Source organism: Amblyraja radiata, chromosome 21 (assembly GCF_010909765.2).
Source record: "Amblyraja radiata isolate CabotCenter1 chromosome 21, sAmbRad1.1.pri, whole genome shotgun sequence".
Classification (NCBI taxonomy): domain Eukaryota; kingdom Metazoa; phylum Chordata; class Chondrichthyes; order Rajiformes; family Rajidae; genus Amblyraja; species Amblyraja radiata.
In genome coordinates, this window is record NC_045976.1 from 27,400,967 (window position 1) to 27,419,729 (window position 18,763).

Below are 18,763 nucleotides of genomic sequence, written 5' to 3' on the forward strand. Positions count from 1 at the left end.
GCAGCGTAGGTTTACAAGGTTAATTCCCGGGATGGCGGGACCGTCATTTACTGAGAGAATGGAGTGGCTGGGCTTGTATACTCTGGAGTTTAGAAGGATGAGAGGGCATCTTATTGAAACATATAGGATTATTAAGGGTTTGGACACGCTAGAGGCATGTTCCCGATGTTGGCGGAGTCCAGAACCAGGGGCCATTTAGAACGGAGACGAGAAAACACTTTTTCTCACAGAGAATTGTGAGTCTGTGGAATTCTCTGCCTCATGCTGGCAAGACTGAGTGTCCCTGGATTGCCACTTTGTTGCAAGAGGATTTGGATCGCTGTCTATCTGTCCGTCCGTCCTCCCGGAACTACTCCAAAACGGTACACGATAGAGCAGTGGTTCCCAACCTTTTTTTTGGCCATGCCCCACCTAATCACCTCTAAAATCCTGATGCCCCCCCCCCCCCATGTGGTGATATATAATTCTTATCATTTAAAAAGTGAACTCCGTTTCAGCTGAAGAAGCTTAAAACGCCAATACCTTGGTTTAAACAAGCTTCAAAAGAACATGGCATCCATGAAAAAGAAAAATGAAATAAACAAAAGACAGTTAAAGTTCTGAGCAAGAAATTACTAAAATATTTGTAAAAAAAAAGAAAAATCAAATTGCCCCCTTAAAAATCAAATTGCCCCCCTGTGGGGCGTACGCCCCACGTTGGGAACCACTGCGATAGAGCTAACATTTTTGCACCGTCTTAATCACAATTGTCCTGTGGTTGTTTTATGTTCAGATTGATGTTATATTTCACAGGTTATTGCCATTTTTAGATTTACAAAACCCCAATTTGAGAAAAATTTCTTCACTGTGCTTACAGCTATGCTGTCACAATGGGATTGTAGCCCAACTCGCAACATTGTTGCTATCCAAGTAGGAAGGAACTGCAGATGCTGGTTTATACCGAAGAGAGACACAAAATGCAGGAGTGACTCTGGGCCAGGCATCATCTCTGAAGAAACGGAATAGGTGACGTTTCGGAATGCAAGGCATGGATAGAGGCAGTCTGAAGAAGGGTTCCGATCCAAAATGTAATCTATTCCTTTTCTCCAGAGTCTACCAACCTGTCCCTGATCCACCACACTGCTCTCTGGTAATAAAGGTTCACAGTGAGATTCCCATATCTTATTGGTCACCTTTTGGGAAAGGCAGACATCCATGCTGAAATTCACCTTCATCAGTATAGCCTCTGGTCTGTTGAGGAAATAAGTAATTAACGATCAGCATTTCAAATGACTCAAAGTTTATGGACTACCGAACCGCAGGGATCCTTGCCCTCCTGTATGATTCTGAGACATGGACTATGTACAAAAGGAATTTTAAGGTATTGGAAAAATACCAGAAATGCTGTCTCTACAAAGTTGTCCAAATTCAATGGAAGAATAAAAGAACCAATATCAGCATCTCTCCCATGACAATATACCCAGCATTAAGATTTTGCATACTTTCAGTCAGCTACATTAGGCTAGGCCACATCATTCACACACCGAACACCAAGTGCTGTCATACGAGGAGATACGAGGCCGCAGGGCCGGCGGTCGGAGCTCTTCTCCGGCGATGCCCGGCAAGTGATCCCAGACTCCAGATGGGATCTCCACGCCACGCCCACGGCTAGAAGCTCTGCAGACCACAGCCCCCACTATGCCAAAGTCGCCAGACCAGCGATTGGAGCACTCCTTTCTGGCGACCCCCAGCAAGGGTTCACCCCCGCTCCGCGATGGAAAAATCCACGCTGCACCCACTGTTGAATCTCTGGGCCTGACTCCGGGAAAGACCGCTCCAATCCAAGCTGTTAGACCGGGAGAGGGTAGGCGGAGAAGCGACATGGAAAAAGTCGCTCTCCGTCGAGGAAACGATTGAAAAACAGTTTCCCCCTTTCCCCCCCCCACCACACACAAGACACACCACACACAAGCACAAGACACACACCGAGAAACACTCAAACAAACACTAAGACTTACCAAAAAACCCAAAAAGGGTCGAAATAACGAACACGCTGCTGGCAGGGCAGATGACTCGTAGCGTCCCCAACCGACCGGTGAAATCTGTGAAGGAGTCTATGATTTGCACATTAGCCTTTTTAGCCCTCAGAAACCTCAAAGTCAGAGTGAAAGTAAATCATTTTCGATCGCAAGGGACTGGCTGAGAACAAGAGGCAATGATGGGAGTAGCATATTTTTACATTAAGTTTAATGGGCCCCATGATGAATACCTGAGTAATTCACATGGAGAAAAAGTCTTGACAACACCAACCCAGCATTGGTTAATGCTTTCAGGCGCAGAGATAGAAAATTGATGTTACAAACACAGACACAGCAATATTAGCACTAATTTTAGTGTAATGATTAAAAATTAGTTACACACACAGGCACTATGTAATAGATATTAACCTATCTGACCCAAAAGTAATGATTTAAAAAATTACGTTTTGGTCAACATGGCAAGAATATAGCTCTTGGATCTTACCTTTGCTTTAATCAAACATTTTAATGGTTGGTAATATCTACTTGACAGTGCATACATGATAGTGTAATCCTGGATTTTTAAAAAATTAAGAGTAGACGAGTATGGCTCCAAATACATCACAAATAGCAATCAACTATCTAAATAAATAAATGTTCTTGATTAATGGAGTTCGGAGCAATGTCTCATCCTACCCAAAACAAATGTTATATCCCCTAACCCTGATCTGAACTTAAAATAAACAATTCTTTGGTATATGCATATATCAAGTTACGATATGAACTGAATAATTTGACTGTTTTTGAACATTTGTTCAACTAATTCTACTTTATGAGATAGGTAAGTTTGGTATTAAATTAGCTGTGGATTAAATTTGATATATACATTTACACAGGCGTTCTGAATCCAGAAAAATTTAACGTTACTTTTAGCTGGAAAATACCCACTGCACGTTAGAACTAAAATACTTTATTGACATAATTAACTGATGATCCAAAAATATATGATTGTAACACAATTCTCTTACTATTTTCCAAAAAGTGAATGATGTGAGGAGATTTACTTTAAAACTTCCTTTCCTACTATTTTTAGGTGTTCAAAGGATATTAAAATATTGTTTTCCAAAAATCTTTTCTCTGAAGATTAAATGTCCCAGCAGTTGCTGCTTACAATATAGTGATTGCTAATTAAAGCATTTTTTGTTCCAAACATGGGATAGACACAAAATGCTGGAGTAACTCAGCGGGTCAGGCAGCATCACTGGAGAACAGGAATAGTTGATGTTTCAGGTCAAGACCCTTCTTCAATCTCCTGTGTTCCAAGAAATAAAGTTGTAGTCTGCCCAACCTCTTCCTATAAGTTCAAGGGCCTTGAGTCCTTGCAACATTATTGTAAACCTTCTCTGCACCTTTTTCCATCTTAATGGCACCAAACCCATAGCGGGGTGATTTTGCAATCTATGGCCAGAAATATATCATGTGACATGATCAGCAGAGAGAGCCTAATAAACCCCAGGCAAAGTTTCCTACAGTGAGGGTGACAGGGCAGGAACTTGTCTATTTTGGAATTTCAGACTTGTTTAGCAAACAGAAAAAATAGATAAAATAAGTCCATATATTTTTATCTTTTTTATCATAAGAATGCGATTTGTGTTTGCTTGAATCCTGACATTTTATTTAGTATGTTGAGAATACTCTGGCATCTCAAGTACCTTTAAAATATCTTTTAAGCACATGGTCAATATCTATGATGCAGATAATCTTGCTTTCAAAGATTTGACATCTACCATTATGTGAAGTGAGTTGGTATTGGCAATTTCTTAGGATGATTATTGATGTATTTTGGGTTTAACCTAAGTTTCTGGCTTGATACCACACATCAGGTCTACCTGCCGTATGTCATGTTTATCAGGAAATTAATACAGACATTTGTGTAATAATCAAAGTAAAATCTCAGAAGGCATTTAACATGTTGGATCCATCATCGTTATACTTAACTGATTTTTCTTGCTCGATGCTTGTATTGGACATTGCATTACCAAATATTAAGATGCAGATTTTCAGTCTGCAATCTGTCTCTTCGTTACCCTGTGCCACCAGTCACTTGACATGGTGGCACTGGGCAACGATATTATTGATGTCCTTTTAAAGCAGGTGGACACTGGTAATCAGAGATAACACCGAGTCAAATTAGATTTTGACCCAGTAATTATTTTATTTCCAAGTAATGATAATGTACAGTGCCCTCCATAATATTTGGGACAAAGACACATCATTTATTTATTTGCCTCTGTACTCCACAATTTGAGATTTGTAATAGGAAAAATCACATATGGTAAAAGTGCACATTGGCAGATTTTAATAAGGGGTATTTTTAAACATTTTGGTTTCACCATGTAGAAATTACAGCAGTGTTTATACATAGTCCTCCCATTTCTGGGCACCATAATGTTTGGGACACAGCAATGTCATGTAAATGAAAGTAGTCATGTTTAGTATTTTGTTGCATAACCTTTGCATGCAATGGCTGCTTGAAGTCTGCAATTCATGGACATCACCAGTTGCTGGGTGTCTTCTCTGGTGATGCTCTGCCAGGTCTGTGTTGCAGCCATCTTTAGCTTATGCTTGTATTGGGGGCTGATCCCCTTCAGTTTTCACTTCAGCACATAAAAGGCATGGTACAGATCGGGTGATTGACTTGGCCACTCAAGAATTGACTATTTTCTAGCTTTGAAAAACTCCTTTGTCTTTCTGTAGAACGAACTGCCAGCCAATGAGTTTTGAGGCATTTGTTTGAATTTGAGCAGATAGGATGTGTCTATACACTTCAGAATTCATTAAGCTATGACCATCAGCAGTTGTATCATCAATGAAGATAAGTGAGCCAGTACCTTCAGCAGCTATACATGCCCAGGCCATAACACACCACTGTTTCACAGATGAGGTGGTATGCTTTGGATCTCGGGCAGTTCCTTCTTTCCTCCATACTTTGCTCTTGCCATCACTCTGACATAAGGTAATCTTTGTCTCATCTGTCCACAAGACCTTTTTCCAGAACTGTGGTTGTTCTTTTAAGTACTTCTTGGCAAACGGTAACCAAACTCCTATTTTTGTGGCTAACCAGTGGTTTGCATCTTGCAATGTAGCCTCTGTATTTCTGTTCATGAAGTCTTCTGCGGACAGTGGTCATTGACAAATCCACACCTGACTCCTGAAGAGTGTTTCTGATCTGTCGGACAGGTGTTTGGGGATTTTTCTTTATTATAGGGAGAATTCTTCTGTCATCAGCTGTGGAGGTCTTCCTTGGCCTGCCAGTCCCTTTGCGATTAATAAGCTCACCAGTGCTCTCTTTGATCTTAATGATGTTCCAAACAGTACATTTTGGTAAGCCTAAGGTTTGGCTGATGTCTCTAACAGTTTTATTCTTGTTTCCCAGTCTCATAATGGCTTATTTGACTTTCATTGGCACAACTTTGATCATGTTGATAAACAGCAATAAAAGTTTCCATTGGTGATGGAAAGACTGGAGGAAAGACTAGGGGCTGAGAGCTCTCTTATACCTACATTAAGGAGACATTTAAACACACCTGAGCCATTACAAACACCCGTGAAGCCATGTGTCCCAAACATTATGGTGCCCTGAAATAGTGGGACTATGTATAAGCACAACTGTAATTTCTACATGGTGAAACCAAAATGTATAAAAATACTCTTTAATAAGATCTGACAATGTGCACTTTAATCACATGTGATATTTTATGTTACAAATCTCAAATTATGGAGTACAGAGGCAAATAAATAAATGATGGGTCTTTGTCCCAAACATTATGGAGGGCACTGTATGCTTTGATGAAGAACTGGAAGGAGGTGATGTTCTTTTTGTAGTCCTTGATGTGCTTTTGTAGAAGACTTGGCAAGCTATTACAATGTTTCACAATTACTTCTACATTGCAGGCACTGATGATGAAGGAAATAAATGCTGAAAGTGGCTGATGAGTTGAAAATTAAACCAAATGTTTTGTTTTCTGGATGATGTTGGGTTTCTTGAGTGTTGGCGTTTTCACAAGTTCCTCTCGTGGTAGTGTAAAAATAGCAGGGCATTGGTGTGCTGCTCTCTCAGGAAGTGGGAAATCAGAGAAACTTCCAGTATGAGAAGTGTGTTCAGCTGCAACTCCTGACCGAACGACTGAAGGAACTGTAGCTGAGACTGAATAGCCTCAAGATCATCCAGGAGTATCAGAGCATCACAGATAGGAGTTATAATGAGGTATTCACACCAAATGTACAGGCAGAAAGTAGATGGGTGACCACCAGGAAAGGGAGTCGGCAGGGAGCGCAGGAATCCCCTGTGGCCATTCCGCTCCAAAACAAGTATACCTTTTTGAATACGTTTGGGGGAACGACCAGTCAGGAGAGAGCAGCAGCACCAGTAAGGTGTGTGGCACCAAGCCCAGCTCTGAGGCACAGCGGGGAAGGGTGAAGGCAGACTGAGCGAAAGTGATAAGAGACTCGTTAGTTCGGCGGACAATCAGTGACCGCAAGTGAGACTCCTGGATAAAGTGTCTCCTCCCTGATGCCAGGGTCGAGAATGTCTTCAATCGGCTGCGGAGCATTTTACTGGCGGAAGAGGTGCAGCCAGAAATCATTGTGCACTTTGGCACAAATGACATGGGTAGTAAAAGGATACATGGTAGTAACATACATTTGCCTTTATTTTAGTTCAAAATGATCAGTGCCTTATCTCAATACTGTGATTCTTGGTTCTTAACTGCGTTGCCAGGAGAGAAAAAACACCTCCCCGAGTCTGTCCTTTGACAGGCTTTATTGCACATTTTGGCAAGAGCATGTTTCATTCAATCCCAGGAATAAGTCTTGTGAATCTTCTCTGCACCCCATCTACAACAAGTATGCCTTTTTTCCGGGAAAGAGGCCGAACTTGCAAATAGTAATCCAGGTGTGGTCTCGTATAACTGCGGTAAAATAGCGTTACTTTTTATTACAAATCCTGAATAGACATCATTTTTATTTTTTTAATCGTACTCGGGTACAAAGATGTCGTGGTGACAGCTCTCGTAAGAGTAACGCAAATGTAGAGCTTGTGTGTGGTGGATCCATTAGTAAACTACTTTTAATTTCAAACGATTTGATCTCCATTGTAGTTTTTTTTAATGGGCAAGCAAAAGTGAACAATTTAAACTCGGTTATTTACTTAAAGTAAAACACTGGGGAGTGAAAAGAGCCGTCAGCCCGAATCCGCCCATTCCTGCTGGGCAGGTTAGTTTAAAATCCGGATATCTACATAATTGCTGTACATTTTGATGCCATGTCTCGCACAACTATATTATAGGTTAGCCCGTGTCCTCACGTCACAGCATTCTCCATAATGCGAGTGATTCGAGCTTATGTCAGGAGTCAGAGTACATCTGTTATTGTCTGCCCGGCATTTTCACAGGCTGCCAGAGAGCATCTGCATCAATCGGCGGCTTCACATCCCGGAGGTAGCTGCAGGACCTATCGTCACCGCATCCAATAGGAGCGGGCGTGTGGCTGTGAGCTGCTCCCACGGGAGCCGCCGCTGTGTGTCTCCAGTGGCCGCCGCCGCGGACAGGGCACCGGGGGCAGCGAGCAGCAGCCGATGCAGCACGGGTGAGAGGCGTGGCAGCGCCGTGCTGAGGCTCGGAGACAAGAACGGGATCTGCCCGGCTTTCCCGCCAGTGTGCACCAGTTTAGAGCTCCTGATCGATGGCTGGAGTGTGCACTCTGGGTGTGGAACTAACAAACTGATGGCAAAAGGCCCGCTGGAGCTGCCTAATCCACTTAGCATAAATACGGTAATTTATAAGGAAAGGCGATGCTGATGTACCTTAAAGGACAGAGGCACTAGATATAACAAAGAATCAAACGGAATTTCATTTCTAACCATGCAGATGTGATTCTCGAGGAGCAGAACGCAAGTGAGGTAAAGTATCATCGACTGCTGCCTCTGCTGGGTTCATGCTCGTACAGTAGACACATCAGTGTGGCTTTAACTGTTGAACTTTGAATGGGTAATTTGCAGCTGAGATTCCGTGCGAGGGATATCGGGGGTGGGATTTGATGAGCGGCTGATCAAACGCCCGAATCGGAACAGCGGAGGGATCTCTGTCGCTCCTCGTCTCTGGACTATGCTGTCTTTCCAGTGGTACTAAATGTGACTTGTGTTCCGTTTTGCAGGGGGCACTGTTGATAAGGACCTTCGACACTATCTCAATTTACGGTTCCAAAAGGGTTCGGTTGACCACGAGCTTCAGCAGATTATCCGCGATAACCTGTACTTGCGGACCGTGCCATGTAAGTACCGTGCGTTTGCTTTGGTTCAGGCAAGAAACGATGAGTCGAAATGGCCAAAGAGCTACAGTAGTTCCCTTGTTGTCAGTAAAACATACTTTGATATTTTAAATATTAGGTTTATAAAAAGTAAAATAAATGACGTTGGTTTGAACCCCTGGAAAGAATAGTCATCTATGCGCACCAGGTTATAATGTTCATTATATCCGATGTTTTCGATTTTCGGTATTTTATTCTTGCTAAATTCTTCGTTTTGAAATATCGGAGGAAAATGGTTGGAGGGAAAGCATTATTTGAAAAAAACAGACCATCATCTTCCATTTTCTAGCAATCGTGTATTTTCAAACAAACGCAGCTGTTATCTCTCGGCTCCGTTTTTCGTAGATAGTCAACTGCGAATATGTTAAGTTTTTATAAAATCTATTTTGTACTTAAATTTTCTAAAAACGGACCAATAATTAAGAATCGAGTGAGTAAGTTATTAAGTGAAAACTTATTGGCCAAATTAAAATATCCATTTACTCAAATTAACAACGCTTCAGTTGCTGCAATGATTTTGAACTTAATTCAAAATGGAATAAGAAACCACAAATTCCAAATAAACAAGCGTGAGATACCAAAAACGTAAATATCATGGAATGCGGGAATGTTTTAGGAGGTTACATGCAAATATTGTTGTGATGCTAACAGAAGATAGCCTGATGTAGGTTTTCTTGTTCCCAAAAATAATAGAGATGTATAGCTTCACTTGCATCATGAAGGAAATAACAAAGCGATATATCTCAGTAATATACAATGTTTGTCATTCTTGTTGAAATTAATTGTGTATATTTCTTAACAAATGACTTTAATTAAATTTTGAACATTTGTGTAAATATTTGGGTAGGCTTATGATATTTGGAATTGATTTATAAAAATATTTATGGGAGCGTAAAAAATACTTTTGTCATGTTTAATTTCACTAAAGTGTTAATGCTTACATGGTTTTTGGGAGCACTTGGAAGTGCAAACTGGCTGGAAGGAAAACCCTTAAGTAAGGCAAGGAAGGAAAATAGAGTGAATCAATACATGCAAGAAAATAAATAAAGTCATTCAGCTCTTTGAGCCTTCTTTACCTCCTTAAGATCATGACTAATCTTCTCTTTCAATGCCATTTTCCTGCACAGTCCCCATGTTTCTTGATTCCCATGCAGTCCAGAATCAATTATCTGGTTTTGAATGAACACAATGACTGAGTTGTCATTTCCTCCCGAGGCAGAAAATTCCAGATGTTCACCACCCTCCATTCAGTCCTAATTTCTCCACATTTCACTCTTGAAGAACCTACACCTTATTCTCAAAATGTCCTTCTGGTCCAGGGGATACATCCTCCCTGCATCGAGCCTGTCAAAGCCCTTTAACAATGTTGTATATCAATGAGATCTCCACTCATTTGTCTAAGCTGTAGAAAATACAATGTAATTCTAATCAACCTTTCCTCCGACAGCAAACTTGTTATTCCTGGAATCAGTCTAGTGGATTTTTGCTGCACCCTCGCTGTGGGAATTGCATAGTTTTTTTAGGTAAAGGGACTGAAACTGCACACAATAGTCCTGATGCAGTCTCACCAAGGTCCTCTGCAATTGCTACTTTCATACAACTCCCAGTAGCTACTTAACAGCACTGTTACAACATGTAGATCTGTTCTTGCATGCAACAAAAAATCTTTGTTGGTTGGGCTGATATGGAAAAGTGAAATGTGATTTTTTTTCAGTCTGAAACGCAGCGAAAAATGCCTGATTTTGAATAATTGAATTGAATTGAATAAATTTTATTAGCCATGTCTGTTTACATACAAGGAATTTGCCTTGGTGCTTTGCTCGCAAGTAACAACACGATGTACAATTACAAGTACAACATTACAAAGCATCAGTTTCTATACATGATTTTAAGTACATTTGTGATTTTTATAATCAAAAAATAATGTTGCAATATCTTTTAGACACATGAATACTTCATTTTGTAATAATAACAAACTAAGTAATGATGAATAGTTGTACCATAAAAAATTTCTGCTACTGGAATTTAATCAAATTTTTACCTTGCATTTTCTTTCTTTGATAATTGATTCACTGTTGCACTTTGATAGATGGTGTCTGCTTTTATTCCTTCCTGTAATTTGTTTGTTCATGGTATGCAGATGTCACTGGCAGGGCTGGTATTTTTAGACCCCCACTAATTGCCTCTGCATGGAAGAGGCAGTTAAGAGTCAGCCACATTGGTAAGTCTGGACTCTCATATAAACCAGACCAGGTAACGCTAGCAGATTTCCTTCTCTGAGGACATATTTAAAATTTTTTTTAGATTTTGATGCAAATATAATTAATGACACTAAACAGCACATTACAATTAAGTTAGGTGTACTTCTGGTTAGCTAAACTTTTGTTATTGTAAAAAGTTAGTAATTCTTCAAGACATAATGGCAAGGCACTTAGTAATATTCAAGCAAATGAGAAAAAGTTGATGTGATTTTGTGAAAGGGTAGTGATTGACCAATTTGTAGAGAAGGCATTCTGTGGGATGTGACATCAAAGATAAACTCTCACCTACTGATAATGATTGGCATTTCCAACACTACATCCCACACATTTAATATATGGGTGTTACCATTACCAGAAGCAGAACAGGAGAATCGATGTGGCTACAAGAGCAGGTCAGAGGCTTGGTATCATTTGGTGAGTAACTCATCCCTTAATTCCCCAAAGCCTGTCCACAAGGGTCATGAGAGTCAAGAGTGTTTAATTGTCATTTGTACCAATACAGCTTCAACTGCAATAGAACATGGCAGCCCACTTGATTGGCACCCTTTCCACAACCGTTCAGTCACTCCACTGCTGATCCACAGTGCGACATCTCCAGGATACATTGCAGCAACTCGCCAATGCTCTTTAGACAGCACCTTTCAAATCCACAACCTCTACCAGTTAAAAGTACAAAGGCATCAAGCTATCACTTGGAAGTTGCTGCCCAAGCCACACACCATCCTATTTTGGAAATATGCTGCAGTCCCTTCACCCTTACTGGGTCAAAATCATGAAACCTTCCCTAACAGCATCATGGATATATCTACACCTCAAAAACTGCACCAATTCAGGATGGCAGTGCACCTGCACCTTTTCAAATGCAATTAAAAGATGGCTCAACCCGTGAAGCCCACATCCCTCAAATAAAAGCTCATGGTGTAGGAAGTAACATATTGGCACTGGACAGAGGATTGGTTGGTTTGTAGAGATTCAGTGAATGGGATTTTCGTGGTTGATAAAATGTAATATTTGGTGTGCCGCAGGGACTGATGCTAGTTGTTTTTTACAGTGTATGTAAATTACTTGGATAAAGCCATGGAAGGAATGATTGCAAAAATGTGCTGATGACACACAGATAGGTATACAAGTATGTTGTGAAGAAGATGTAAGAAAGATACAAATGATAGAGAGTCATAGTCAGACAGCAGGGAAATGCCTTTTAGCCCAACTTGATATTGCTGACCAAGATGCCCCATCTACACTAGTCCCACGTGGTTACGTTTGGCCCATATCCCTCTAACCCTTCCCTATCTATGTACCTGTCCAAATGTCTTTTTTATATGGATGGGAGGGTCATCTTACGAGTAACAGTTTGAAGAAATAGGCTTGTATGCGATTTAGTTTAGAAGAATGTGAGGGGGTTTGACGGAAACAAATAATATCCTTAGCTGTATTGATAGAATGGATGTGAGAGGATATTTCCTTATCTGGGAGAATCTTAAACCTGGGGTTACTGATGACAATAAGGGGTTATCCTTATAATATCCAGATAATGTGTAACCCGTTTCTATCACAGAGCAATAGGAGTTTGGAACTCACCTTCTCAAAAGATGATGGAAGTAGAATGTTAGAATGTCTTAAAGCAGAGGTAACCTGATACTTGATAAACAAGACTATGGAAGGTTACTGGAAGTGAACTGAAATGTGTTGAATTTAGTTAGATCATTCATCATCTTATGATAAAGCAGGCTCCGGGATTGGAGGGCTTACTAATGGCCCAAATTCATTTGTTTGTAAGTATTTAGATAGTTCTTAAAAATAGAAAGAATGAGTAATCAGCAAATAGGATGGATGCAATAACATTTCATCTTGTGGACAGGGCTTAAAATACAACCAGTTGGAAGAAAGGAAAGTTTTTTCTGTGTAATTTCTTTTCTGACTTGGTTTTCTCTTGAACTTCAGTTTCTTGGGGATCTTTGGTGCCAATTAGCAATGATAACATCAGCAGGCTGTACAATCATTTACATTGAGGAATTCTTGTTGATAGAAAACTTGGAATAAAAGACACATTTTCAAGGCAATATTTTATGAGACTTGAAATAAATATTGAAATTTACTCATGAGATTGAGATAGAAGCTGAAGTGTATTTTAGAATGCAAAACATCGTTGATTTTATTTTGAAATCCATTCCATTGACGTTTTGGAAGAGAATAAATATTCAAAATAAATGAAGTACAGGCACAAATTATGCCATTCAAAATCTCACTTTCACCTCGTGCTACAAAGGGTAATATTTTAGGGCAAAATTATAGACTATGTACAATGTTTTTTCCAGATTAACTAATTTACCATGAAATAGATGCAATACCTCACACATTATAGAGGAGCAACAGGGCTCAAAATGAACGGTTGCCCGGGTGCCAATGGCGACCTAAAATCCTGCCAGGCAACCTAAAAGCCCTTCCATTTTGCCCGGCTTGGCAAGCACCCGGGACACCTATCGTTCAACTCTGAGCGGGCCCCCCTCTCTCTCTCTCTCTCTGTCACTCTCCGTCTCTGCCCACCATCCGTGTCCGGGCCGCCGGGTCTCCGCTCTCTGCTTGCTCCTCATCCACCGGCACGGCCGGCCGCCTTACACATGCGCACTGCCACGGCCGTGGTTGTGCGCATGTGCTGCCCTGCCACGGCAACTGGTTGGCGTCGGGCACTTTCTCCCTCCCTTTGCATTGTGGGAGATCTGGCTGCCATTGCTGTCCGCTCGGCGCGACAGCTGAAAACCAACGCAGAATCACTCCCTGGAGCTGGACTAACTCCCTGGAGTAACTCTTGCTTCTTGGTGACCTGGTCCTCCAAAAATATTCCAAATGGAATTTAAACTGTAATGGACCTACCACCACCAAACTCCAACTGAAAAATAACAGCCTATTGCACTTTATCTGTTTATTTATTGTGTATATATATGGTCTATGGTATATAGACACACTGAACTTTTATCACCTGTTCTGTATTATGTTTACATATTCTGTTGTGCTGCAGCAAGCAAGAATTTCATTTTCCTATCTGGGACACATGACAATAAAACTCTCTTGAATCTTGAGTTGGACTTAAGCAAAAAGGGGTTCTTGGGGGAAAAAAAGCCACCTTAAATTTAGTTGCGTCTGATTAGGTTACGGAGAGTCGGATTGTCAAGGAAGACTCTCTCTAACTTCTACAGGTGCACAGTCGAGAGCATACTGACCGGTTGCATCGTGGCTTGGTTCGGAAATTTGAGCGCCCTGGAGAGGAAAAGATTACAAAAAGTAGTAAACACTGCCCAGTCCATCATCGGCTCTGACCTTCCTTCCATCGAGGGGATTTATCGCAGTCGCTGCCTCAAAAAGGCTGGCAGTATCATCAAAGACCCACACCATCCTGGCCACACACTGATCTCCCTGCTACCTTCAGGTAGAAGGTACAGGAGCCTGAAGACTGCAACAACCAGGTTCAGGAATAGCTACTTCCCCTCAGCCATCAGGTTATTAAACCTGGCTCGGACAAAACTCTGATTATTAGCAACCACTTTCTGTTATTTGCACTACCAGTTTATTTATTCATGTGTGTATATATTTATATCATGGTATATGGACACATTTATCTGTTTTGTAGTAAATGCCTACTATTTTCTGTGTGCTTAAGCAAAGCAAGAATTTCATTGTCCTATACAGGGACACATGACAATAAACTCACTTGAACACTTGAACTTGATTAGGTAACTATGGTAGGGTGAAGACTATTCCATGCTTTAATTGTGCGGGGGTACTCCATGGAGCAGCCAGCATCTCTGGATAGAAGAAATTGGGTGGCGTTTCGGGTAGAGACCCTTCTTTAGATTTCCTCTGGTTTTAGTGTTTTTAGTTTAATTTAAAGATATAGTGTGGAAACAGGCCCTTCGGTCCACCGAGTCCACACTGACCACCGATCATCCGTACACTAGTTTTATCCCACACATTAGTGACCGTAAGTCAAGAGTGTTTTATTCTCTCGCGTCCCAGTTAGAACAAAGAAATCCTTACTTGCAGCATCACAACAGAATATGTAAACATAGTACAGGTACTCTGTAAACAATGTTATAAACGAGAAAACAAAACAGTGTATATTTATATATGAATATATAACTATATATATATATATATGTAGATAGGCTATTGCATGCAAGCCAATCGTAGTGTTTGTTAGTAGTAGCTCCGCTTAGCACTTGCCTTGTATCAAGAGCTCGCATATGCCAGTTAGTAGATGTAGCAGCTCGGAGCTGTAATGTACTGCAGATCCTATGCTGTGTGTGATTTAATAAATATGTGTTGTATCTTAATGTGTGTTCAGGTCACATCATTACATGGTGTCAGACAGTGAGTCTTACCCACTCCGTTTAAGTTTACCGGGTTTTATTTTCTTTTGATTAGTTTGTGTCTTTACTATCTCCGTTATGGCTAATTCGTGTCGCCGCCCGAGCCCTTTGATCTTGGATTTAGATTGCTGAACGATGGCGTCTTTTCGAACGTGACTACACTCTTTATGCTCGCATAGTTCATCAGAATGACCTCCCCAGAAGTGCGTGCATCTGTTTTGCTCAATCATGCGGGACCTGAGGCAATGAATCGTGCCAACAACTTCACCTTTGCTCCTGCTGTTTTGGATGACAACGGTCAGGTCCGTATACCAGCAGAAACTATTGACGACCCTGTGGTTTTGCTAAGAAAGTTCAGTAATGTAGCAAAAAGAAAGCAACGCAGCAGTATTCTTGGTCCTAGATGCCAAAAGCTCCTTTCGGCAGATTCCACCAGACCCAGACTCGTCCAACCGTACCACGTTTGGTACACCCTTTGTCCGCTTCAAATTTCTAAGAATGCCTTTCGGCATCAATTCCGCCAACGAATTCTTCCAGCGCATTAAGGAATAATTGTTTGCAGAGTACCCGTGCGACATCATTTTTGATGATATTCTCGTCTACGGCCGCGATTTGGCCGAACATGACGCTAATTTGAAGAGAGCACTTGACCGTGCCAAAGACATTCAGCTTTAGCCCAATCCGCTAAAGTGCAGGTTTCGAGTTCCTGAAGTCACTTACGTCGGACATGTTTTTACCAGCGACAGTCTCAGACCAGATCTGCTGAAAACCGCAGCTATCAACGAACCTACTGATGTTGTGAGTTTACAACGATTCCTCGGTATGGTTAACTACATGGAAAAATTTATTCCCAACCTCAGCGACATATCGGGCCCCCTGCGAGAACTGACACACAAGGACGCGGCATGGTCCTGGTACCCGCATCACCAAAGGGCCTTCGACGCTCTCAAAGTGCAGCTGGCTAGCACACCTACACTATCCTATTTCGATCTGGAGTTACCAGTAACGCTCACCTGTGATGCATCCCAGTACGGGTTAGGCGCAGCGTGCCTGCAGGCCACTACTGACGGCGATTTCAAGCCCGTGTCATGTGTGTCCAGTACGCTAACCGACACCGAACAGCGCTACGCCCAGACCGAAAAGGAACTGCTAGCAGTAGTTATCGCCTGCATTAAATTCAAGGTTAAACCATGACCATCGAGACTGCCCACCAGCCGCTGGTCATCATTTTGAACAAACCGATCCATGCTGCCCCAGCACGACTACAGAGAATGATGATGCAACTGCAGCGATTTGATTTCAACATCGTCTACTATAAAGGTAAAGACATGTACATAGCAGACATGCTATCCAGAGCCCTGCGCAGAACCAACAAACGACAACTCTCCGAACAGAACAAATTATCCGTCATGAAGGTCTCGTTTGTGCCAACTGATCGTTTACGCAGCCTAGCTGAACACACGGCTGCTGATGAGACTTTACAATTGCTGTGTACAGTCATCCGGCGCGGTTGGCCTGACGACCAGTCCAACACCCCGCTCGAAATACGCCCTTACTTCCTGGTTCGTGACGAACCAGTGCTACAGGATGGAATCATAGTCAAGGGCCACAAGGCAGTGGTTCCAGCCGCCTTACGGGACAAATACTATAACGACATCCACAGGGGCCACCCCGGCGTGGAGGCAATCCTCCAAAGGGCGCAAAGCATGTTTTACTGGCCCGGTATGACCAATTACATACGCGAAAGAACCGAAACGTGCGCTGTCTGCAAAAACCTGATGCCACATCAGCAGAAGCAGCCCTTACTGCCACAACCAGTCCCTCTCCCGTGGTTCTCGTTAGCCACCGACATCTTTGAGTGGCACGGGAAACACTATCTGGTTCTTGTTGACTCCTACTCGGGCTGGTTCGAAATAGACGTACTGCAAACCATTTCTTCGGAGGCAGTGATTGAGAAGCTGCAATGGCACCTCTCTGTGCATGGCTCTCCTGCTCGTATTCAGTCTGACAACAGTAGACAGTTCACCAGCCAAGCCTTTAAAAACTTTGCTAAACGATGGGCCTTCCCGGGTTCCCGCAGTCCAACAGACTCGCTGAACGCGCAGTTCAGAGTGCAAAACAACTCATGGAACGATCTTACCTTGCCAAATCCGACGTATACCTGGACTTACTCAATCTATGGAACATTGCATGGACCCCATACTAGGTTCTCCTGCCCAACGACTAATGTCTCGCCAAATCCGTGCTCCCCTGCCTGTTTTCCAGCAGCTGTTGCAGCCACAAGTTTGTTCCCCGCCTGCGGTTCAGAAACAACTGCAAATCAAATGTGACACACACAAGCGGTTTTTCGACAAGTCCAGCAAGCCACTTATACCTCTTGCACGTGGACAAGTGGTTCTTCTGCAAACCGACAAGGGCCATGCACGCCTGGGACACATCCACGGCCCTGCCAAAGAACCATGTTAATATCTGGTCGAAGTGGACGATGTCATCTACAGACGCAACCGTCAACACATCTTTCCTGTGAAGGAACCGCATCCTGCGACTCCCTATCCTGATGCACCGCGCCTCGTGCTCACTCCCACAGTCGGTCCTATTTCCCCACCTCCAACCGTTGTTCCTCCTGCGGTCTCCCCGCGTCGTTTGCCGCCTGGCCGCCTATTTCGTGTTCCACTGTGCCTGTCGGGTCGATGGTTGTTCTCCCACTCCCTTCCCCGGTCTTTTCTCCCGTGAAAGGAGATGAGGCGGTCTCCTACCGCACGAGGGCCGGACGGGTTTGTAGGCCACCCATTAGATATGGCGATTTTGTATAACTTTGCTAGTATGTTCTTAATATTCCGCTTATATTGCTTAGCCGCCGGTGTTTCTTTATTTCTACAAGAAGAGATGTAGATCGGCTATTGCATGCTAGCCAATCACAGTGTTTGTTAGTAGTAGCTCCGCCTAGTACGTACTTTATAATATCAAGAGCACGCATACGCCAGTCAGTAGATGTAGCAGCTCGGAGCTGCAATGTACTGCAGATCCTAAGCTGTAAGTGATTTAATAAATAGTGTTGTATCTTAATGTGTGTTTGGGTCACATCAATGTGGAAGGAAACAAAGAACCCGGAGAAAACCCGTGCGATCAAAGGGAAAAGGAGCAAACTCCATACGGACAGCACCCATATTCAGGATCAATTCCGGGTCTGTGGCAATTTTAGACAGCAACTTTATGGCCAATGTACTGCCCCATAGACTTGAACTGAATTAAAACATACAGTACAGGTGCACAACCTTTTATCCGAAGATCCAAATAACGAAAACCTCCGAATAGCGGCCATTTTTTCGGTCCTTGAAGAAAGGTCCTTGAAAACGTTCACCGAGGGCGGCCCGCAGAGGTGACAGCGGAACCTCCGGTCGGTCCTCGAAGAAAGGGGAACTAAATCCCCATTCATAAAAGAGAAGATGAGGGTATATTGCGCGGGAGGGTTAATAATTGACAATATGCTGCTGCCTGCCCGCTGAATTAAAAAGTTCCCACGGTAGACTCACGATATACAGTGTTTCGTGAGTCTTGCGTGGGAACTTTTTAACTCAGCGGGGCAGGCAGCAGCAGATTGTCGCTCGCTTCAGTATCACCCCACCTACACCCCTCTGCTTCCCGGCCATGTGTGTGACCCCTTCCCTCCCCTCTCCAGCTCCCCGCCCATTGCACCGGCGCGGGGGCTTTGCACTGTCTTCACGTCGGCGATTGCAGCAGGGCCGTGCCAGGACCAATTGGACACCGACCA

The 18,763-nt window shown here is 42.7% G+C and overlaps 1 protein-coding gene across 18 annotated transcripts in view; it reads left to right on the forward strand.

The window, feature by feature from the left end:
* The window catches only part of magi2 (membrane associated guanylate kinase, WW and PDZ domain containing 2), a 407,390-nt gene that overhangs the window by 67,257 nt on the left and 321,370 nt on the right, over positions 1-18,763 (forward strand). For all 18 annotated transcript variants that reach the window (XM_033039822.1, XM_033039820.1, XM_033039821.1 and 15 more), the window contains one exon: positions 8,211-8,327. In XM_033039822.1, the coding sequence (XP_032895713.1) occupies positions 8,211-8,327 (117 nt within the window). The remainder of the gene's footprint in view (positions 1-8,210; positions 8,328-18,763) is intronic.